At 41.1% G+C, this 22,215-nt stretch overlaps 1 protein-coding gene across 1 annotated transcript in view; it reads left to right on the top strand.

Annotated features, from left to right (window-relative positions):
• Positions 1–22,215, top strand: part of LOC144219241 (calmodulin-lysine N-methyltransferase-like) — a 203,860-nt gene that overhangs the window by 123,598 nt on the left and 58,047 nt on the right. The window contains exons 2-4 of the mRNA XM_077749198.1: positions 17,724–17,784; positions 19,807–19,861; positions 20,942–21,005. Of these exons, the coding sequence (XP_077605324.1) occupies positions 17,724–17,784; positions 19,807–19,861; positions 20,942–21,005 (180 nt within the window). The remainder of the gene's footprint in view (positions 1–17,723; positions 17,785–19,806; positions 19,862–20,941; positions 21,006–22,215) is intronic.

Here is a 22,215-nt window from a genome sequence, read left to right on the forward strand (position 1 = left end):
CAGATATGGGCACTCATGACACGTGCTCTGCTGAATGAGGCAAACGGATTGATTTAGAGAAAGATGGCCTATTGAATGTGGATTCTTCGTTGCTGGCCCGGAACCTTGTAAGCATGTCCTTTCAGGCCCAGGACAGGCTTGCTCCCCAGAGCATCTGTGCTGTCTTCTGGTGATAATTGTCCTGCCAACCCTGCAGATTGTGGATCTAGATAAGAAAGCTCGCGAAAGTGGATTGAGTGCAATTAGAAACTTATCCACACGAGAATTGACCTGGGATTGCATTCCCAGCGAGAATCAGGTCCTGGGTAGATCCATCATTTAAAGCTCAACATTAGGTTTTGCAAAAGAAGAAGGATTCGTTTTGTGTGTGTGTGTGTGTGTGTGTGTGTGTGTGTGTGTGTGGTTTTTTTCAATTGTTGTGATCTCCCGGTTTAGAACGTTTGGCTGCTGTCATACAGGGATTCAGCATGTCTTCACATGCGTCATGTGAACATGGCCCAGAGAGGTGAGAGAAGCAGTGAGCTCCCTGCCCTCAAGGAGTTATTGCTTCAAGATAACAAAGAAGCCCATCAAATTGTTTTAATAATAAAACCTTGAAGGCGGTATCAGCAGAACTTCTTTATCAGCATGTGGTTAATGTTTGCTTTTCTATGATGAATTCTTTTCTATGGGAAGCAGAGGCTGAAACTTTAGTGAAGACTGAACGTTAGCCATGAAAAGTAGGAGATGATGAGATGGATAGAGAGGACACTGAAGGAATCAAGGGAGGGAAGAAAGGACGAGGCGGAGTGAGGGGCTCTCCTGGGGCCCTGGCTGTGCTCTCTCTGTACAGTGGGTCCTGGGTAACTTTCAGGGAGGGAGTTCTTTCAGCTTAGAATGTACTGGAGCCAGAGAGGGAGTGTTCACTCAAATATCAGGCACCAAGCATTGACCACTGTCTTAGCCAGTGTGTGCTGCCCTAACAATGCCACAGACTGGGTGGCTCCAACAACAGACATTTCCTTCTCGTGGTCAATGGCAACCACTCTTTGTAGCTACAGAGTATCTCCCCGAAGGTGTCTTTTCCAACTTGCATTGGAGAGACTACCATTAACCAGTATGGAGCCCGTGAATCTTTGCGGGATTCTGGAAGCTTTGTGCCCAGCCATTAAGCGGAGCAGCAGAGGAGGGAAGAAAGCACGCACAGAGAGGATTGGGTGCATAGTGAATGCTTTATAAACACTGTGAATGGCTGAAAAATAATGACCTCTGACTTCTTTGTAGTTCTTAACTCATGCTGCCACAAGATTGGCTATAAGGTCCATATCACACTGTGATAGGAAAGTATTAATTGAATAGGGGCAATCAGAATTTCTATGTGAATAATGACTTAGAAATAATATTCTGCCCATTCAGTATAGCAAAGGGGAAGCTGGGCTACACTGTTCCCTTGATGCGGTCAGATTTTTTTTTTTTAACCCTGAGTTATATGCATTTTGTGCCCTGTTTTAATTCTTAAATCTGATATGAATTTCTTTAGAGTAACTTGAGAAGAGGGAAGAAAATTAAGGGAAGGAAAGATAGATATGATAGATGCTACAATTGTCATTTAGGTTTAAATTTTGACTTTCTGACAAACACCTGCCTAGCTCCCCTCTTGAATAGCAACCCTCCCATTAAAAACGAACCCATGGATGTAGCCTAACAGGAATGTACCAGTGTTCGTTTATTAGTTTTGATCAATGTTAAGATGCTGATAATGAGAGAAACCAGGGGAAGGGTATCCAGCAACTCTCGGCAACTTCTGACTTTTCTGAAAATGTAAAACTATTCCAAAATTAAAGCTTTATTTTTATTTTATTTTATTTTAAATTTTTTAATGTTTTTGTAATTTATTTCTGAGAGAGAGAGTGTGTGTGAGCAGGGGAGGGTCAGAGTGAGAAGGAGATAGAGAATCTGAAACCAGCTCCAGGCTCTGAGCTTGTCAGCCCAGAGCCCGACTCGGGCCTCGAACCCACAAACCGTGAGATCATGCCGTGAGCCGAAGTTGGACGCTTAACCAACTGAGCCACCCAGGCTCCCAAAACTTTATTTTTAAAACCCAGGTATGGGTGTCTTACAGTGCACGTGTTCAAATAAGAACACCCGTAGCTCTCATTTATGGGAGCATTTCCTCAGTGTTTCTGCAAATGAGTCCTCATTTAAATTTGATATCCTGAGAAGCTGGTGGCTAACCCTACACTTTTGTATACAGTCAAACAGGTCCTAGCCAGTCATGTTCAGATGCCCACTTATCTGATATTGAATCAGAAGAGGAGGATTTAGAATTATCTGACTTTTGGGAATGCGCCCAGCACTGAAATGAAATGAATAAAACTAAAATAAAATAAATCCCTTAGCATGTTCATTAGCCAAAGTATCTCATTCTAAGTTATTTGAAAGTTTGTGTTATATGCATATAATAATTTATTTTTTTGAGAGTATCTCATTCTAAGTTATTTGAAAGTTTGTGTTATATACATATAATAATTTATTTTTTTGAGAGAGAGAGAGACAGACAGAGTGAGAGCAGGGGAGGATCAGAGAGAGAGGAAGACACAGAATCTGAAGACAGGCTCCAGGCTCTGAGCTGTCAGCACAGAGCCCGACGCAGGGCTCGAACCCACGAACCGTGAGATCATGACCTGAGCCAAAGTTGGACTCTTAACCGACTGAGCCACCCAGGCGTTTTTGTGTTTTCTATTAGGCCTGGCATGTGTTATATTTGTTATCGTGTAAAAGTGTCTAGTGGTTACTGTAAAACTAGAGGCTGTCCCAATGAAACTTAAAATCATAAAACTTTTATCCAAAGTGTGATAATTCCTGGCTACACTAGTAAACAGTTTGACATGTGTTTAAACATAATTCAGTTTCCTTAAAGGGATGTCTAATGAAGTGTGTGACTGTATAATAGAGGAGACAGTATTTGATTTTTTAATGTTTTATGTTAGTTTTCTCTGTGTTCTCTACCCATTTGAATTTTTTTAAAAAACCAGAGAGGTAACAGAAAGTGCACATCTGTATCACTGTGACCTACTGCATTGTTTCGCTTTATGTTTTCTGTGCCCGTCTTTTCCCCTGAAGAGTGAACTCAGTGAGGGTGAGAAAGGTGGCCTCGGTATGTAGCCCAGCTCAGTACACAGTAAGGATTCAGTAAATATTTGTTTGAACGAAGAAATGAATGAAACCACATTCAAATGAATTGCTCCCATTTTGGAGGAGACCGAATAGCTGCCTCTTGATTTGCTCTCTTTACTACCCTTGTTTTAGCATGGCCCCCACCGTTTGGACAGGTTTTTATCACTGCTATCATTCAGCTCTGTATACTAACCTTTCAAATCTGTAAAAAGTACTTAAAAGAAAGGGAAATTGTTCATGTTTCAAAACCTATTATAATGCATTTTCAAATATGTCAGACACATCTTTGTTAAAATTAAACCAGGGATTGGTTTTGAGCGAATAGCCCTATATCCTTACAGATGCTGTGGATGGGTGCATCTAAGCTGCTTATTATATTGATGGGTTTTGCTGCTCTGCAGCAAATGAAAACAGGCAGCTGCTTCCTCCATCAAAGCAAAAAGCAGCCTGAGTTTTTATTAACTGAGCGTTCATTTCTTCTATTGCCAAAATTCTTACACAAAACAAAAGAGCAGTTTTAGCACATTATTGCTTAACTAGACATGAACAACTGACAGCAAGTGATAAGCCTGTCTGCTTTTCACAACTGGTAATCATTTTTGGAATAGATGTTTTAATATAGTTGAATATAAATTTTGTAATTTACATCTACAATGGTACGTAAATTTATAGATCCAGTTTGTTGCAGGAGAATGAAGGCTATAATCACAAAAGCCTTTCCCGGTGTTGTTTAATTTTTAACGACTATTTGAAAACTGGGGAAGGCAAATGAAATCAAATTCGTTTCTTTAAAAAATACACAGAGGTGTTAAAGACAATCATACAAGTTGGCTGGAGCCGTTTGTAGATGGCCCTGACAGACCAAGACCGCTGTGTTTACGACCAGGACGTGCTTCGCACTCTATTTCCACGTTCGTTGCAGTGAGTTGCCCAAGTCTGGACAGCGGCAGAAATTTCTGGAGAGCAGACCGTCCTGTTTCCTTTGTATCAATGAATAAGGATGAGCAGGGAGCCCGGAAGGGACAGACCCAGGCCATTTTGCACAGCTGAGATTCTCTGCCAACTCACGTATCTACATATATTTTTAAAGCCATCTGAACATCACACGTTTACTTTCAGATAGAATGGCAGAGACAGGTTTATTTAAAGTGGGTTGAGACCGAACCGCTACACTCCCAGCCCACGGAGATGTTGCCATATCTACCGAGTCAATTTGCCTAATGATGTTTTTCCTTTTGGAACCTGCTAATGGCAATTCCTGCTGTAAGAAGAGGGAGGCAGGCCTTCTCNACGAAGGCAGTGTCGAAATACTGTGACGTGCACCGTCCAAACCACACTGCTCGATAAGAAAGTTCTGCCTAGCAAGCCTAACACCGGGGCCGTTTAATCAATGCACTTGGCTTTGGCACCTGTGATACACGCCCCCCCGAATACCATTCTCTCTCCAGGGAGGCTTTCATAAATGCACAGAGCACAGAGTCCACATGGAGCACAAGGCTTTCCGTTTGTTTGGAATTCAGTCCTAGTGTTTACCAAGAAGTGAGATAAAGCTGGACTCCAAGGTAGAAAGCTGCTTCAGAAATGAAGTTCACAGGGGTGCCCGGGTGGCTCAGTCGGTTAAGCAGCCGACTCAGGTCATGATCTTGTGGTTCATGGGTTTGAGCCCCGCGTCGGGCTCTGTGCTGACAGCTCAGAGCTTGGAGCCTGCTTCCAATTCTGTGTCTTCCACTCTCTCTGCCCCTTCCTTGCTCATGCTGTCTCTCTCTGTCTCTCGATAATAAATACACATTAAAAAAAAAGAAATCAAGTTCATAAATCATAGGTGACTAAGGCAGAGAGGGGAGTGGGGAGGCCTTACTCTCCTTACTTTTCTTTGGTGTGCCACATAGCAAGTGCGTGTCTGTGCTGGTGAAGTGGCCTGTGCCTAAGGTAAGGCAAAATAACAATTATTTCTAATACTTAAAAAGTTTTTTTGAGTTTTTTAATTTTTTTTAGTTTGAGAGAGAGAGAGGGAGAGAGAGAATCCCAAGCAGGCTCTGTACTGTCAACACCAAGTCTGATGTGGGGCTTGAATTCACAAGCCGTGAGATCATGAGCAGAGCCGAAATCAAGAGTTGGATGCGTAACTGACCGAGTCCACCAGGCGCCCCTCTAATATGTTCTTCTTTATTCTACTTGACACCTTGCTGCTTTCACATGACTTGAAGATACAACACAGTCATGTATTAAAAGAAAAAAGGGTGCTCTCCTCAAAATTATAGCCTGATCACCCCGCTTTGAAGACACTGAGCACAGCAAGGTCTTGGGGGTGCTGCTACTTAAGAGTATAACTGGCAATGAAAATCTCCCTCTTGTATTTCTCTTTCTTTTTCCTTGTGTCTTTCTTTGTCTTTTTTTTTTTTTTTTTTTTTTTTTTTTTTTTTTTTCTTTTTTTTTTTTTTTTTTTTTTTTTTTTTTTTTTTTTTTTTTTCAGTCTCTAACTATGAGTAGGATGTGCGGTGTTTCTGGGGGAACACAGGCCATGTTTCTTCTCTCGCTTGGAGCTCCCTGGGTCCACCTTTGCTAGACATGACCATTCCCACTTTGTGACATCCTCTCTGACCAGTGGGGATGGAGCACTTCTAGCCTAGGCCCAGAGAGATTGCACTGGGGGATAGTCTCCTACTTGTGCCTTGAGGCTTCAGGAAAATTTCTTCTGCCCCAAAGGCAGTTAGTACCCTGACAAGGAGAAAATAGGAGGGGGAAAAATACAGCATTTATCAGAACCGTGCTCCATGTTGGAGAGGAAAAAATTATACTTGAGGTTGTTATTAATGTGCTGGATTAACTAAATAAAAGGAAAAAAAAGGCTACTGCCACCAGAATGCACAGAGCTAGAGCAATATCTTCTCTAAAGCTATGAGACTGAATGAACAAAGGCAGTGCTAATTCAATTAAAATAGGTTATGAAGGTTTGACTTCTGAGTCCATTTTGAATCCTAACCAAACTATTTCCCGGCAAGGCTTTAGATTTGATATTATAGTACCAATCACATATTTAAACTAATCGGATTGGTTTCAAATGTGGGCTAGAGCCCACTGACCATTTTACAGCTTTCGTTTGGAAAGGCACGCGTATAATGACCTATGGCCATTGGATTTAAGAGCTGGAAGAATCCTCAGAAATCAATTCAATGCTTCCATTTTATTCTTGAAGCTAGAGCCCAAATATGATTTGTCCAACGTCCTAAAATTAGTTATTGACAGCCATGGGAACTAGAAACTAGTTCCCTGGATTTCAGGACCAGCCACTGGGATTCGAGCAAAACAGGGTAGTGATTAAGAAACCGGGTCCTGGCAGTTCAGCTGTGTGTGCTTGAGTAAACCTCACTGTGCCCCTGAGCTGGCCATAATGATAGTACATACCTTCTAGGGCTGTTTTAAGGATTAAATGAGATAATCTGTATAAAGCAAACAGCCCAGTGTTTGTGAAGCAGTGAGTGTCCAATTAGTGAGGCCGCTGATAGTAATAACAACGAACACTCGCTGAGCGTTCATTAGAGTCAGATCGCCTGGGTTCAAATTCAAACTTGATGACAAAATATCTGTCTGATTTGGGGGAAGCTTTCTTAACCTCCCCGTGCCTTGATTTCCTCACGTACCTCCTAGTACCTGGGCAGCAGTCAGCATTCAATAAACGTTAGAAAGTCACGGGGCAAGCTTCCACCAGCTCGCTATACTGGGCCACGCAGACATTCCCTTTCACCCAGATGTACCCGTGTTCTCTGTGATCTGGCTCCATGAAACACGGAGGCCTGCACTTAATAATTTATTGTTCAGAACAAGTCTGTTAATGAGTCAGAGTAAGAGGACAATTAAAATTTTTAAAAAAATTTTTAATGTTTATTTTTGAGACAAAGAGTGGGAGCAGGAGAGGGGCAGAGAGAGAAGGAGATGCAGAATCCAAAACAGGCTCCAGGCTCTGAGCTGGCAGCACAGAGCCCAATGCAGGGCTCAAACTCATGAACTGCAAGATCATGACCCGAGCTGAAATCCAACACTTACCCAACTGAGCCACCCAGGTGCCCACAAGTATTGTCCATTTTTATGGAATTCTTATTTACAGTCGGTTTTCAAAGTTCCCAAAGCTAGGGTGAATTTTCCCCCAGTTCAGTTTTGGTTTGATTTTATGGGTTATCAATTAGAAATCACCATCTCCTTGAAAGTATCATAAATATATAATCAAGTTTGAGAAAATTTCCTGGATAGAAACATGTCAAAATAATAACAATGACAAGTAGCAGCGGCAACCATAGCTAAGATTGTAAAACAGTTTGCTATGTGCCAGCCACCATTCTAAATGCCTTACGTGTATTATCTCATTTAATCCTTACAACCATGCTGGGTGGGTACTTTTACTGCGGATACTTAACAAATGAGAGAACCCAGGCATTGCACAATGCTGGCTAAAGTAGCAACACCCCCCACCCCCTCCGCAGCTCCATAGTTATTTTTTATTTCAATGATGTTTTATTTTCTTCACAACATTAATCATTATTTGAAATTAACTTGTTTATTGCCTATTGCCCCTATTGAAGTTATTTGGACAAGGGCTTTTTTTTTTTTATTTTATTTTTTTTTCATTTTTGAGAGACAGAACACTAGTGGGGTAAATGCAGAGAGAGAGGGAGACACAGAATCTGAAGCAGGCTCCAGGCTCTCAGCTGTCAGCACAAAGCTTGATGCGGGGCTTGAACCCATGAACCGTGAGATCATGACCTAAGCCGAAGTCAGACGCTTGACCAGCTGAGGCACCCAGGCGCCCCACAAGGGCTTTGTTTTAATCACTGCCAGATCTCCAGCTCCTAGAACAGGCCTGGCTGCCAATAATTGTAAGTTGAAGAAAGGAATGAATGAGCCTTAGAAAGTTTAAGGAGCTTGCCCAAGGTCACACAACCGTCAGAGCCAGTTCAAGCTGGACTCTTAAGTCTGGAGCATGAAATCTGGTTGTTTATTATAACTTGTTATAGCCTGAAGGCCTCCTAGGCATAATCTAGCCCAAACCTAGATTCTTAGGGGTGAGGATACTGAAGCTCAGAAAGGCTAACTTACTTCCCAATATCACATAGATTATTAGGCACAGAGCCAGAATCAGACTCCACACCACTAGCTGGTGTCTTCGTACCATAAATCCAGCCTCCTCAGTTCATATAAAATGGAAGGAAAATCCTATATGTATTTGCTGTACATCATCCACGTACTTACTAATCCGTGACACAAACCTAAGCCATACTCGATACTTTCCTCTCTCTTTACCATCCCCTCCATCTAATTAACTGATAAATCTCATCAGTGTACTTTCTGAATATGGCTCCTACCTCCCTACTTTTCTCCATCTCTGCTAACCATCGCCCAGGCCCCTGTCAGTGCTCACCTAGGTCATTGCAGTAGCTTCCTACCTAATTCCTCCCTGCCTCCTCTTGCCCCTCTTCAATCTGTTTTCTTTAGAGTAATCTAAAATCTTCTAAAATGCAAGTCTGATCATACCAGTTTGCTGCTTAAAATGTATTATTTATATTAAGGCACAATTTGCAGACCGTAACATGGCTTGGGCCTGTGGCATCTGGCCGCCACCCACCCCTCCAGCCTCGCCTGGTACTGCTCTCTTCCTTTCTCATTTATTCTGCAGCTCCACGGACCCTATTTCCATTCCTAGAATATCAAACTACTCTCTTCTTCAAAGCTTTATCTCATGGGGCTCCCCTACTATGGACCATTCCCTTCACCCGTCCCCTTCTTCCTCCTCTACTTGGCTCTTCATGCCATCTCTCTAGGGAAGTGCTCCCTCATGAACTCCTCCCAACCTTCCTTCCAGCCAAGTCAGGTCCCCTATGATATGTTCTCAGAAGTACCCTCTATTTTTCCAATATAGCCTGGAGAATTATATAATTCCAATATAATTATAGTTAGGCACATTATTTGTATAATTATTTATTTAATATCTCCTCCTCTAACAATATGGAAGCTCCAGTCACCAGGCTGTCTCATTCTCTGATGATCCACAGGGCCTGAAACATAGGGGGTGCCCCCAAAATATTCATGGAGTATTCTGTTGTCCATCTTTGGATTTCCACCCCGGGTTGAAATGTTCATGACAAAGCAGAAATGTTTAAGGCAAAGGAGACACAGTGTAAACACTGAAAACAGTCCAAGAGGTTTACCTACCCATTCCACATTGGCTGATTTTCATTTTAGTAACACCTGCCAAAGTATTTCTTCTTCCGGAAGAGTCAACAGCTTAGCTAAGGGTATGCTAGCCTCCCCTCAGATTTGAGAGAGGCTTTACTTCTGACTCCTCTCGGATGGACGTGATCCTGTCATTTGAGGAGGGTAAAGAAAGCTGCTGCTCGAGTGCATACCAGCTGATCAGAGGCAAGGCATCTCTCTGCTGCAAGAGCTGGGTGTGTTGTCCCCATGGGCCAAGTACAAGCTGTTAGAGTGAGAAGCAGGAGTCAGCAGGGCTGCTGGTCCAATGCCGTCTGGCATAGTCTCAGGAGTTCCTTCAACATGAACTCTGGGGAAGCAAAAAGCTCTCAAATGCAAGTGATCTAGAAGGACCCTTACCCAGTTAGAGACTCCTATCTCTTAATATCCACAGCGTTTTAAGGTTTGTTCAGGTTAATAATGGATTTATTGTTTGTTTCCAGACTAGCTATAAATTTGGCATTTAAAGAAATTCTGAACTAGCTACTTAATACACAACCAAAAAGTGGTTGCATACATAAAATAGATCGCATTGGCCACTTTCCCCCTCATTATTGCTACACAGACAGCTAGTTTTTCATATTTTAGTGTTGGCTGACTGCAGCTTTCTGAAGTTTGTTATATCCAGCAGGCCCCATTCTGACAGAAGCATCTTCAGGGAACCAATCCTTTGTTTCAAAGAAAGTGGAATGACATCAAATGACCATAGAAACCCAAGTATAATATAGTATTCTTTTTCTTCTTCCAAACAGAGCTCTTGTTTAACTAATGCTTTTATGGAGGCCCAGTGGATGAAGGGAGACTTTTCTCCTATGAGTTAAATAAATTCAATTTATACAGAAAGTACTAAGGCATAAGGAACTATATGTCTTCGAATAACTTAAGGAAGTATCCTAATTCATGACAGGTGTGTAGGAAACAAGTTTTCAGGAATAAATCATTAAAATATTTTGTAATGCTTTTTTGGGGGGGATCAGTACTTTAGCTACTGTAAATGCCACTTTGGGCATTCTTCTGTCTCAATGGGTGATGACAAGAATATAGCATAAATGCCTATAATTGATTGATGGAGCCCTACAGTATTTTGAATGGACTATAAAAATCTTGAGTATAAGAAAAACCTCCCCATTTGTGTCATTGTATGTCCTTCTAAAATTTAGGGGCACCTGGGTGGCTCAGTTGGTTAAGCATCTGACTCTTGATTTCAGCTCAGGTCATGGTCTCATGGTTCGTGGATTCAAGCCCTGCATCCAGCTCTGCACTGGTAGTGCAGAGTCTGCTTGGGATTCTTTCTCTCTCTCCCTCTCTCTCTGCCCCTTCTCTACTAGTGCCCTTTCTCTCTCAAAATAAATAAATAAACATTTTAAAAAGTTTTAATTTATCCTCATCACTTTTCCAATGAGTTTCTCTCTGTTCCATGAAGTCCTTCTAGTCACTGTTCTTCTGGGATGTGCACTAAGACCCTACCACTCATACCTTAAAGTATTTGTGCTAAAATGCACCCTATGAGAGATCAGAATAGTTACTATATATATATGTCTTCGGGTTCCAGAAGTATCCCACAAACAGTTACATTCAAAAGACCACACATTTCTGGATTTCAAATAAACTTGGGGGTTGAACAATGCCTTAAAATCACTTCCTTCAAGAAACTTGACTAAACCACTGTAAAGAGGCATTTTTAAGACCTAAACACTCAAGGAAGATAGACCACGGGGACACATAACAACATAATTTTGGAACCTGGGAAGCAAATGGTTGGGAAGTCATTGACTTAGCAGATTTGAGAAAGCCAGCAGTTGAGAAAGCTGAGAAGCAAACCAATTCATACTTCTGAAACTTTGAAAACCTCAAAAATTGGGACAATAGTGAAAGTAGGATTTGAAAGGGGTTAAAATAAGGAAAACTGATTGGAAGCTGTTTATAAAGCAGTTACACCCGTATTCCCGACTACTGAGTAACTTCCTCTTCTGCACTCCCAATGGAAGAGATTTGTTCTCTGGAGAGTTAAACTGAAGGGTTCTAGATTGAGGGACACCAGGCACAGTTGAAATCAGAGAGAGTATCAGAAGCAGGCTGGAAGGATTGGGTGAGCATACACAGAGCCACCCACACTCCACTCCATTCCCACGCATTCAGCCCTCCTCACCTTCAACCAGCTTTTCACCTTTCTATGATTATGTTTAAGCAAACAACAAAGAATTACCAGCTATCTGAGGAAAGCCTTTAACGTGACAGGTACCCAAATCAATGAAGAGAAAAAAGCAATATGAAGAAAACAGACGATGTAAGGATAAGAACACTTAAAAGAAACTGTAATTAATACTGTCAAATAATTTTTTAAAAGATTGCATTCGTGAAACAGGACTAAGATGTTCTAGAAAAGAAATATTCAGAGAACTACCAACAGCAATAGCATAAATGAAAAGAACGATAAAAGGGTTGGGCGATAAAGTTGGGGAAATTTCCAAGAAAGTAAAAAACAGTGAGAGCTAGAAAGCAAGGAAGAATAGATAAGAAAATTAGAGGATGAGTTTAGGAGATTCAACATCCAAATAGCAAGGGTTCCAGAGAAAGAGCACAGATAAAAATGGAGGTCAGGAAATCATCAATGGAACTTCCCAAAAAACCTTACAACATCTGAGAACATCAAGTTTCCAGATTGAAGTTACCCACTGCATCCTGGAAATTCGCAAACGTTTTTAAAAGAAACTACTGGAGGATATGTTGCACTAAAATGAGGAAGTAAACCAAGAAAGGAAAACAAAGGATAGAGAAAACAAGTGATGAGATACAGGAAAGGTGCAGAAGAGAGCCTGGAATGGTAGATAGTCAAGATTGATTCTAGGATATCAGCTAAGCACCATGCATGGGGCGCATTCATTCCAGACCAACGCAGATCAGAAGGCACCAGGAGAGATTTCTTCATGAGGTTGGTAGAATACTTGATGTGAGGGGCACCTGGGTGGCTCAGTTAGTGTCCAACTTTTGATCTTGGCTCAGGTCATGATCTCATGCTTCATGGGATCGAGCCCTGTGTCAGGCTCTATGCTGACAGTGCGGCCTTCTTGGGGTTTTCTTTCTCCCTCTCTGTCTCTCTCTGCCTCTCTCCTGTTTGCATGCTCATGCTTACTCTCTTTCTCTCTCTCTCAAAATAAATAAATAAACTTTAAAAAAATGTGAGTGGGTGTACTGAGAGGGGAAACTGATGACTGGATTTTGAGATTGAATAAAAACCTTAGCAAATGAGAAAAAAATGGACAGGAAAGAAAATGATACATGGGAGAGAAAGCAATCATAGTTTACTACATGGCTCAGTATTATTTCGTTGTTATAAGGAAACTGACAGAGAGTAGTGATCTTACCAAAATTATAATATATCTATACTAGGAAGATGGTGATAGTGGATGGGTAAGGAGCATGGTGTACGTGGCATGGGGGGAGGAGCATAGACGAAAATGAAAAATGCTTATTTTCCATAGTGGGGGGTCAATAGATTTTGCCTAAAACTGAAAAATCAAGAAGTAACAATATGGGGGCGCCTGGGTAGCTCAGTCAGGTAAGTGTCCAACTTCAGCTCAGGTCATGATCTCATGGTTGTTAGGTTTGAGCCATGCGTCGGGCTCTGTGCTGACAGCTAGCTCAGAGCCTGGAGCCTGCTTCAGATTCTGTATGTCCCTCTCTCTCTGACCTTCCCCTGCTCACTCTATCTCTCTCTCGCTCTCTCTCAGAAATTGAAAAAAAAAAAAGTAACAATACAGACATAAGTAGAAATATAGAAGTAATTACAGAAGTATCAACTAAACGATTTGGAAGTAGTAGTTTCTGAGAAAGGAGAAAGACTGGGTCAAAGGGTCTGGGTACTGTTGCTTGTCTTAATTAGTCTCCTAGAACTCAATGGCTCTTTAAACTCTGTATAAGTTCTTTAAAACTAAAATCCTTTAGGGGCGCCTGGATGGCTCATTCAGTTAAGTATCCCGACTCTTGGTTTTGGCTCAGGTCATGACCTCATGGTTCATGATTTGAGCCCCGAGTCGGGCTCTGTGCTGATGGCACGGAGCCTGCTTGGGATTCTCTCTCCCCCTCTCTCTCTGCCTTTCCCCCACTCACTCTCCTCCGCCCTCTCTCCCAAAATAAATGAATAAACTTAAAAAATTTCTTTACAAAGAGACCTCTATGTTTCCACAAATAAGAACGAGAAAACTTTTTAAATTATTATTTTTTAATGTCTTATTTATTTCTGAGAGAGAGAGGCAGCGTGAGCAAGGAAGGGTCAGAGAGAGAGGGAGACACAGAATCGGAGGCAGGCTCCTGGCTCTGAGCTGGTGGTCAGCCCAGAGCCCGACTCGGGGCTCAAACCCACAAACCGTGAGATCATGACCTAAGCCGAAGTCGGATGCCTAATCGACTGAGCCACCCAGGTGCCCCAAGACTGAGAAAACTTTTTAAAATAATGACATTATTGAGATGTAATTCACATACCACACAGTTCACTCAGCAGTTTTTAGTATATCCACAGAGTTGTGGACCTGTCACCACAACCAATTCTAGAATATTTCATCACCTGTAAAAGGTCCCTCCACATTTACTTCCAACCATCCCAGCCCTACACAACCACCACTCTATATTCTGTGTCTATGAATTTGTCAATTCTGGACATTTCATATGAATGGAAACATGTAACATGTGGGTCTTTGTCTCGGGATTCTTTCACTTAGCATAATGTTTTCATGTTCCATCTGTGCTGTAGCATGAATCAGTACTTTTTATTTCTTTTTATTGCCAAGTAATAGTCCATTGCATGGCCATACCACATTTTATTTATGTGCTTATTAGTTGGTAGACGTTTGAGTTGTTTCTGCCTTTTGGCTACTATGAATAATGCTGCTATGAGCACTCATGTACAGGTTTTTGTGTGGACATATTTTCTATTCTCCTGAGTCCATTCCTAGGAATGGAATTATTGGGCCATATGTTAACTCTATGTTTAAGTTTTTGGTGAACTGCTTGACTGTTTTCCAAAGTCACTGCACCATTTTATATCATTTCTCCTCATCTTGGCCAACATTTGCTATTGTCTGACTTTTTGGTTGTAGCCATCCTAGAAGGTATGAAGTGGTATCTTACCAAAAAACACTTACACAAAAGTGTGCTTTTGATTTGCACTGAGATCATTTTCACAAACTTAACACATTTGCAAAAATAAAATATGTTGTCAAAATCTCATCTTGACAAGGCCTTAAGGAAATAAACACTCTGATTTGGAGGTATATTTTGGTACAAATTTGGGGGGGGATGGCTTGATATATCACAATATGATTTATACTTGACTTTTTTTTTAATATTTTTATTTATTTCTAGGAGAGAGAGAGACAGCGTGAGCAGGGGAGGGTCAGAGAGAGAGGGAGACACAGACTCCGAAACAGGCTCCAGGCTCTGAGTTGGCAGTCAGCACAGAGCCCGATGCGGGGCTCGAACCCACGAACCGCGAGATCATGACCTAAGCGAAAGTCGGACGCTTAACCTACTAAGCCACCCAGGCGCCCGATTTATACTTGACTTTTGGCCAGATTTTCCATTTCTGGGCACAGAGCCTGCTTTGGATTTTCTGTCTCCCTCTCTATCTGACTCTCCCCCGTTTGTGCACACTCCCTCTCAAAAAATACATGTTAAATTATTTTTTAAAAAATTTAACGCTTATTTTTGAGAGACAGAGAGAACACAAGCGGGGAAGGGGCAGAGAGAGGGAGACACAGAATCTGAAGCAGGCTCCAGGCTCTGAGCTGTCAGCACAGAGCCCAATGTGGAGCTCCAACCCACCTAGCCATGAGATCATGACCTGAGCCAAAGTCAGACATTTAACCTACTGAGCCACCCAGGCGCCCCCAAATTTTTTTTTAATAATAATGCTAGAATATTTTTATTGTCATGGAAAGTTATCCATCACATACTGAGTGGGGCAAAATCAGATTGCCAAATACCTGCACGATAAGATGTCATTTGTGTAAAAAATAGCTTTGTGCATGGAGAGCTTTTTGCGGAATGATGTCCAAAATGATACTAGGGGTTATATAGCAGCGGTGGAGTTTTAGGTGATTTTATTAACTTTGTTCTGCATATTTTTGTATTTAATTTAGTGAAAAATCAACCTCTATAATTTTTGGAGATAATTCTAAAACTCTCTTGAAAGACTGTGCATTTTAGAAGTCACAATTTTGTACTTAATCAAAGCTTGAATTTTAAATACCCTTCCCCATCATTATTTTTTAAAACTTCAAAACCATCTACTAAAAGCATAAAGAAATTCATTATTCTGGTGATTGTATGCACATGGTGTAGAATACTGTCTTGGGCTCTTCCTTCCAAAAATTTTATTATGTGCTTTAGTTTTATAGAGTTTTTTTTAATGTAGCGGCATGCCAGGTATTAGGACTTTGGGGTTGCGGCAAAGTTCATGGTTAGGAACAGGACAACAGTGTTCTCCATCTGTTCTGTCATTGGGATCATTGTCTGGGGTCCACATATTCTCGCTTTCACTGTTTTATCCCACTTTGCTGGAGAATAACATTATTTTTTTAATGTTTTATTTATTTTTGAGAGAGAGGGAGAGAGCTTGCACACACACACAAACAAGCAGGGGAGGGGCAGAGAGAGAGGGAGACAGATGATCCAGCCTGATGCAGGGTTTCGAACCCAAGAGCCGTGAAATCATGACCTGAGCCGAAGTCGGACGCTGAACTGACTGAGCCACTCAGGTGCGCCAAGGAAGTAACATTTTACAACTCATTTTTCTTTGAGCTCGTTATGAGTTAGGAACTGTTCTAAATACATTTTGCGTATTTTACGTATTTAATCCTCACAACACTTCTGTGAAATTGATACTACAATTACCTTATTTTACAGATGAAGAACCTGAGGCACAGAGAGGTTAAGTAAACTACCCAAGGTTACTCAGCTAGGGCGTCCAGCCCGACAAGCTGGGTGGGAGTGGAGCCCAACGAGTCTGCTTCCAAAGCACCTGTGTCTGAACTGCCTTCCTGACTTTCCTCCTAAATACGACTCCAGATACCTCTTGCTGGGTACCTCCTTCTCCCCCACACTGTCATTTCCCCCACAGATACCATGGAGGCTGAACTTGCTGAGCCCACTTGACTGGACTTTCCTGCAGTGCATGCTTCTCTGGGGTCAGTGTCTTTGCTATTCCTAGATTTACCCATGGATTCCCCATAGGACTTGACTTATCATGTCTTTGGCATCCTCTTTTCTGAAATGTTCAGATTTCTCATGCTTTGAAGCTGGAGATGCATCTGAGAGGAAAAAAAAAATTAGTTCTCATTAAGTGTTTCCACTTTGCATCCAGACCCATTAGAAGAGCATTTAGGGCAAGGGCGGTGAACATTCACTGCTCTTGCCCAGGACGGAGGAGGCTTCTGGCAGAGCAGGGTGCTGGTGCCCTGTCTGAGCTTGGAGTCTGGCCCCTTGGGGAAATCGGAAGACTGTGGTTAATTCTGATCAGAGGAGTGATTCACATCCATTGTAAAAATCTTCGGAAAATACAAAAAGTACAAAGAAAAAAAAATTAAAAGCACTTACAGCCCTACCATCCTGTGATAACCACTATAAACTGTCATTTCCAAACATATTTGTCTTTTTTCTTAAAGGAATTCAGATGCATTCATGAAGAGTATATGAGTCATCAAAATAAATGATCTGCAAGTGATGATTTTAGAAAATGCCCATCCGTGGACTTCAGTGGGGAGGATTATTGTTAAAGATGTACCAAAAGTTGGTGAAATTTAAATTTTAATCTCGTTAGAAAGGAAATCATTGTGCATATTTGAAAAGATTAGGATGGAATCAAAGAAGAAGGTATAATGACCTCTGTGGTTTTTCTTTGCTCCTTACAAGTGATATTTCCATTTATTTTTGCCTCATATGGGCTACATATATAGTAGGTCTTCAACTGATGCGTATGAATTGGGCTGAGAAGATCGTTCATGTGTACAAGATTATCTCCCTGAAATCCCACTAAACTTGAACTTCTACTATTTGTATTTATGATTGTTATTGTTTTTGTTATCTTGTTGTGATTGAAGTGTAGTAAAATCTACTTAGGATATTTTACTGTTTTTCTGGGAAAAGAGCTGTAATCAACAACAAAAGAAACCCATGCGATATGACATATTACAAGTAATAATTATGTTAAGTTTGATTCAGGTGGAAATAGCTTGTCCTGAACATTATTTTTTTAAAGCCATTTCTTAAGAGAATGATTCTAGAACAGAGTCCTATAATCAAAAAGTGTATCTTCTTGTGTTTTCCAGGCATCTGGCCATCTGAAGAGGTTTTGGCTTACTACTGCCTCAAGCACAGTCATGTATTCAGGTAAAAGCTGCACTTAAAAAGATATTTTTTAGCCCCTTAGGGGCATTGTATCTGCATATTGACGATTGCCGTGATTGCATTCTTCAAATTAAGTTGTTAAAAACAGATAAGAAGGAAAAGAAAAGAGAGAAAGGAAGGAAGGAGGCAAGAAGAAAGGGAGAAAGAAGGGGGGAAAAGTTCCTGGTGAAAACATGTTGCTTCTGAAAAAGAAATCTGAATTGCCTTTGGGTACTAATATTACACAGCAAGCTTTTTGCTATATGTCAAAGGCTTTTGATTTCCACTCAAGGCATTTTATTTCACTTTGATTTTGGGGAAACAAAAGTGAAGCTCCAATCAATCCTTACTGATTGTGAAGGTCAAAAAAAGAAAAAAAAAAAAAAAAGAAGAAGGAAAAAACCCACCAAATCACAGTAAGCACATTCTTTAAACTTCTGCTAAGGAAATCATTGCAGAATATTTGATAAATAAATACCCCACAGCTATTATTTAAAGATGCCTTCCCACCCCTGGTTTTAAAGATATTTTATATACCTGACAATATGCATTTGTAAAATGTAAATTACCATGACAGACTCATGCTACGGAAATAAGTGTTTTCAATTGTCAGTGTACATTATAGATCAAACCCATGGATGGGATTTAGGAAAAAGGAAAAAAAGGAAAGAAAAACTCCTTTGATTTAAAAATTCTAAAGACGTTTGGTAGACCCAGAAAATACAGGTTTTTCATTTTCATTATCATTTTCTAAAAGTCATCTGGTGTATACTTCCTGAATAGCCCATTATGATTCCAGACAAGCCATTAGAGATCATGGTGTGTGTTTTAACAATATGTACTTACAAGATTGGGTCAATAATATGTATTTTTTGAAGCTCTGTGGCCCATACTTACCAACCAGTCTATAATTGCTTCGCCCAACTAAATACCCATTAAGTGCATTTTCGGAACATGAAGGTCCTTGTTTGGCCTTTTTTCTTCCTCTTGCCCCTCTTTGCACCTCTCCCTCCCTTTCTCTCTTTTTCTTTTCTCCTGTTGAGGTGATAGACTTCCCAACCTGGGAAGAAGCAACAATCTTAAGGGTTTAAGCATGTAAAATAAGAACAGGGCAGTATTGTATTTGGGCCGCAGAGCTGCCCTGGGAGGCCGGCATTTGCCCTTCTCGCTGTGCTGAAGCTTGACTGGAGCTCCAGTCCTCGAGCTGTGGGCCGGGGCAAGAATGTCACCCGGTGAGGGCTGATACTTAGGCACAGAGGGGAAGGTGAGTGCCGAGTGCCACCCTAGACTGCCTGCTTTTACCCTGAGCCGCTTTACTTTGGAGCGGTGAAGTCAGAGCCCGGTCATCACTTTAGCCTGGGTTCGCTGGCTTCCCCATATTACGGCCCCGCATTGTTTATTCACTGTGTTGTGTCGGGGTCACTTGTGATTTAAGTGTTAATTGCTAAATGCTCTTTGTGTAATTGTTCTTTATGGGGGCGGCTCAGCTTTCCAAAAACGTTTCAGTTTGGTTTCAGGTTTGGGTTTTTTTTTTTTTTTTTGGTAAATTCCAGATTGCGTTTATTTGTGCGTGTGGGTGTTGTGTATGTGACTATAACGTAGGTACAGACACACTCATATATGCTCTTCATTTACTTGTCTGTTTTTGAAGGAATGAATGTGGATTAACAGTGTTATCCTTTCCTAACAATTATCTTTCGCTACTCTAGCTAGTTTAGTTCTAAAAGACAGCGCCATTGACAAGGGAAAAAAAGGGAACCTTCTCAGATTTTTCAGCTCAGCGGTGGTAATGTTGCAGTGAACACTAATGAGGGAACCCCCACTGATTTGCCTGCTTTGTGACTTTTCTATTTCATAATTATTTTTAAAACGCAAAGCAACATGAGGTAGCCCAGTCATGTCTCCACAACTTCCTGGTAGCGCCGTTCTTACTGCAGATGGCAATTTGTTCTTGTAACATATATATCTCTCTGGCCATTTTCATCTAATTTGTATGGGTTCTACCATTTCTTTTCTCTCTTTCAGGGACCTTGCTGTGTGTGAGCTGGGGGGTGGCATGACATGCTTGGCTGGGCTCATGGTAGGTCTTTTCTCCATTCCAATCCCATTCAGAGGGAGGAACAAAAGGAAAAATGTTCCAGGGCCTCAAACTGCTGGGTCAGAGAACCGTCAACAGCGTCAGCTGCGGTCAAGCTGCCGGGTCTTGACAGACCTTCTAGATTGACTTACTTTCGGATCATATTGATTTTATGGTTTGCCTCGATGAGCAGAAACATTTTACCTCAGTGTAGTCAATATCGCTTGTTGTGACATTCCAGGCCTCGCGCCGTCTCTCTTTGCCATAGCGAAAGCATTTTTGTTGTCGTTGTTGTTGTGTGTTTTTTTTTTTTTCAGATTATAGTCCCATTTGCTAAGATACAGGAATAGCCCGGCGAATCACAGTTGGAGCACCATGATATAGCTGCTAATGTTTTGCCTGCATTATTACACCAACAAACATGATCCAGAGCGCTCAGTAATTAGATTCTTTTGAATTAGATTGGCCATTCAGGAACGTCGTTCCCCATTCTCTGGGTTCTGAGTCATGTATTCAGGAGATATTATGTAGCAGCACAGTGCATTAGACAAGTTTTTATGTCTCTACAAATAAAAGCATATTGTTACACTGATTGGCATTTGACAAACCTGTCGCTCTTACACAATGTGTCGAGGTTACAGCCCAATGTGCGAGCATGTCAAAGCTCACAAAAAAATTACCCTCACAAAGCCATCTGCCTGCAATGCAAAGTTATATGAAGGGCATCAGGCAGTCAGACAGAAGCAAGCTGAAAGGCAGAGTGACAGCCTTGTATGATGGCTCTCCGAGATAAACAGAAGCCCACAAATGAAAGCCTCTCAGAATACCATCATCCGCTGTCACAATGCAATTACCGAACAGAATGATAGCAAGATAGAGGCTCCCGCAAATGGAATGATAAAAGTATTGACTGATTTGATTGAATGATTAAAATAATGCAGACATAAAATGAAAAAAGATTGAAGATTGTTACAGAGAAATAGGTGAGGAAGCATGATACTGAAGGCTTGTCACTTCTGTCTTCACTTCCACACAGACAAGCATATTTGCTCATTGTTTGCTCTGCTCCTTTTTTTTTTTCAGGTTGCTATTTCTGCAGATGTCAAAGAAGTTCTGTTAACTGATGGGAATGAAAAGGCCATCAGAAGTATCCTTATTCAGATAGAAAACGGGTCTGTTGTGCTCATTCCTTTTTCCCGGCTGAGTAACAATTGATATAAAGAAAGACAGCATGGGGCATTAAAAAAGAATCCCCCCCACACACATGATAAGTAATTAAGAAAGAGTAGAAATATATGGGATTCATTGGATACGACTGTTGTGGTTTTTTTTTTTTCTTGTATCTCGATAGAGTTTTACAGTCACTTCTTGTTAAAGGAGCCTATGATTTGTGGACCACTCGAGGCAATAAGCGCATCTGTTTCATAATAATTTCCAGGCATTCTTGTCCTTTTATTTCCACGGAGATTTCCCAGGATAAAAGAAACGATTGAATATTTATTATATCGGATATTGCTTGCAAAAATTAACTTCCAGCTTCGCGTTCATTATGACCCTTCTTGCGTTTGATATCGTACCTTAGGTGCTAAGTAGTGCTGTAGCTACTCTCATTGCCAAGGCGCTACCAATATCTCCCCACTGGAAACAGCTATCAGTCCTTCATTATTTCCTCTTATTTAGGATTGTAAAAGCTCGCTCTCTCTTTTTTTTTTCCTGCTATGCTATTACAGTTCAAATCCCATTATATTAGATTATGCTTTACTAATATGTACACAGAGTTCGTGAAAATTGAACTGTACTTTAACTAAGAAAGCAAGCATAATTTGTGGCTACTTTAGCAATCGAGCTGATTTATTCAGGAGCAGTTAACAGCCGTTAGAAATTGAGAGGAGAAGCGGAAGATCTATTTGCTTTGGATTTTTTGGTACGCCTTACATTTACATCAGGAGGGAGGCAATCTTCTTGCTTGGATTTTAGACCCCTAAAATGCCAAAGCACTTTTGATTTTTGCGGCTTCTTCCTTGAAGCCTGTTTTCGGTTTTTCTTTTTCTACCGCTGCTATGTAGTTTGTTTGTTTGTTTGTTTTTAAGTAAAATTTGCAGCAGCTCTATCGGGCTGCTCAGACAGGGGAAAGGGGATGTGAGAAGCACAGTAGCTAATAATTGTTCCGCAGCACTGTGTGCTCTACAGAGCCCCACCCCGCTAATTGCCTGACAGACTTTAAAAAAAAAAAATTTTTTTTCAGGAAGGAAAAACAGCCAATCACAATCTTGGCCTTTCACACAAGGGAAAGAGATCACAAAAGGTGCTTCCTTTTTTAAGATGCAGGATTTTAATCATGATCTTCAGCCTGTCTC

The sequence above is a fragment of the Crocuta crocuta genome, unplaced genomic scaffold (assembly GCF_008692635.1).
Source record: "Crocuta crocuta isolate KB4526 unplaced genomic scaffold, BGI_CrCroc_1.0 scaffold118, whole genome shotgun sequence".
Taxonomy (NCBI): Eukaryota; Metazoa; Chordata; class Mammalia; order Carnivora; family Hyaenidae; genus Crocuta; species Crocuta crocuta.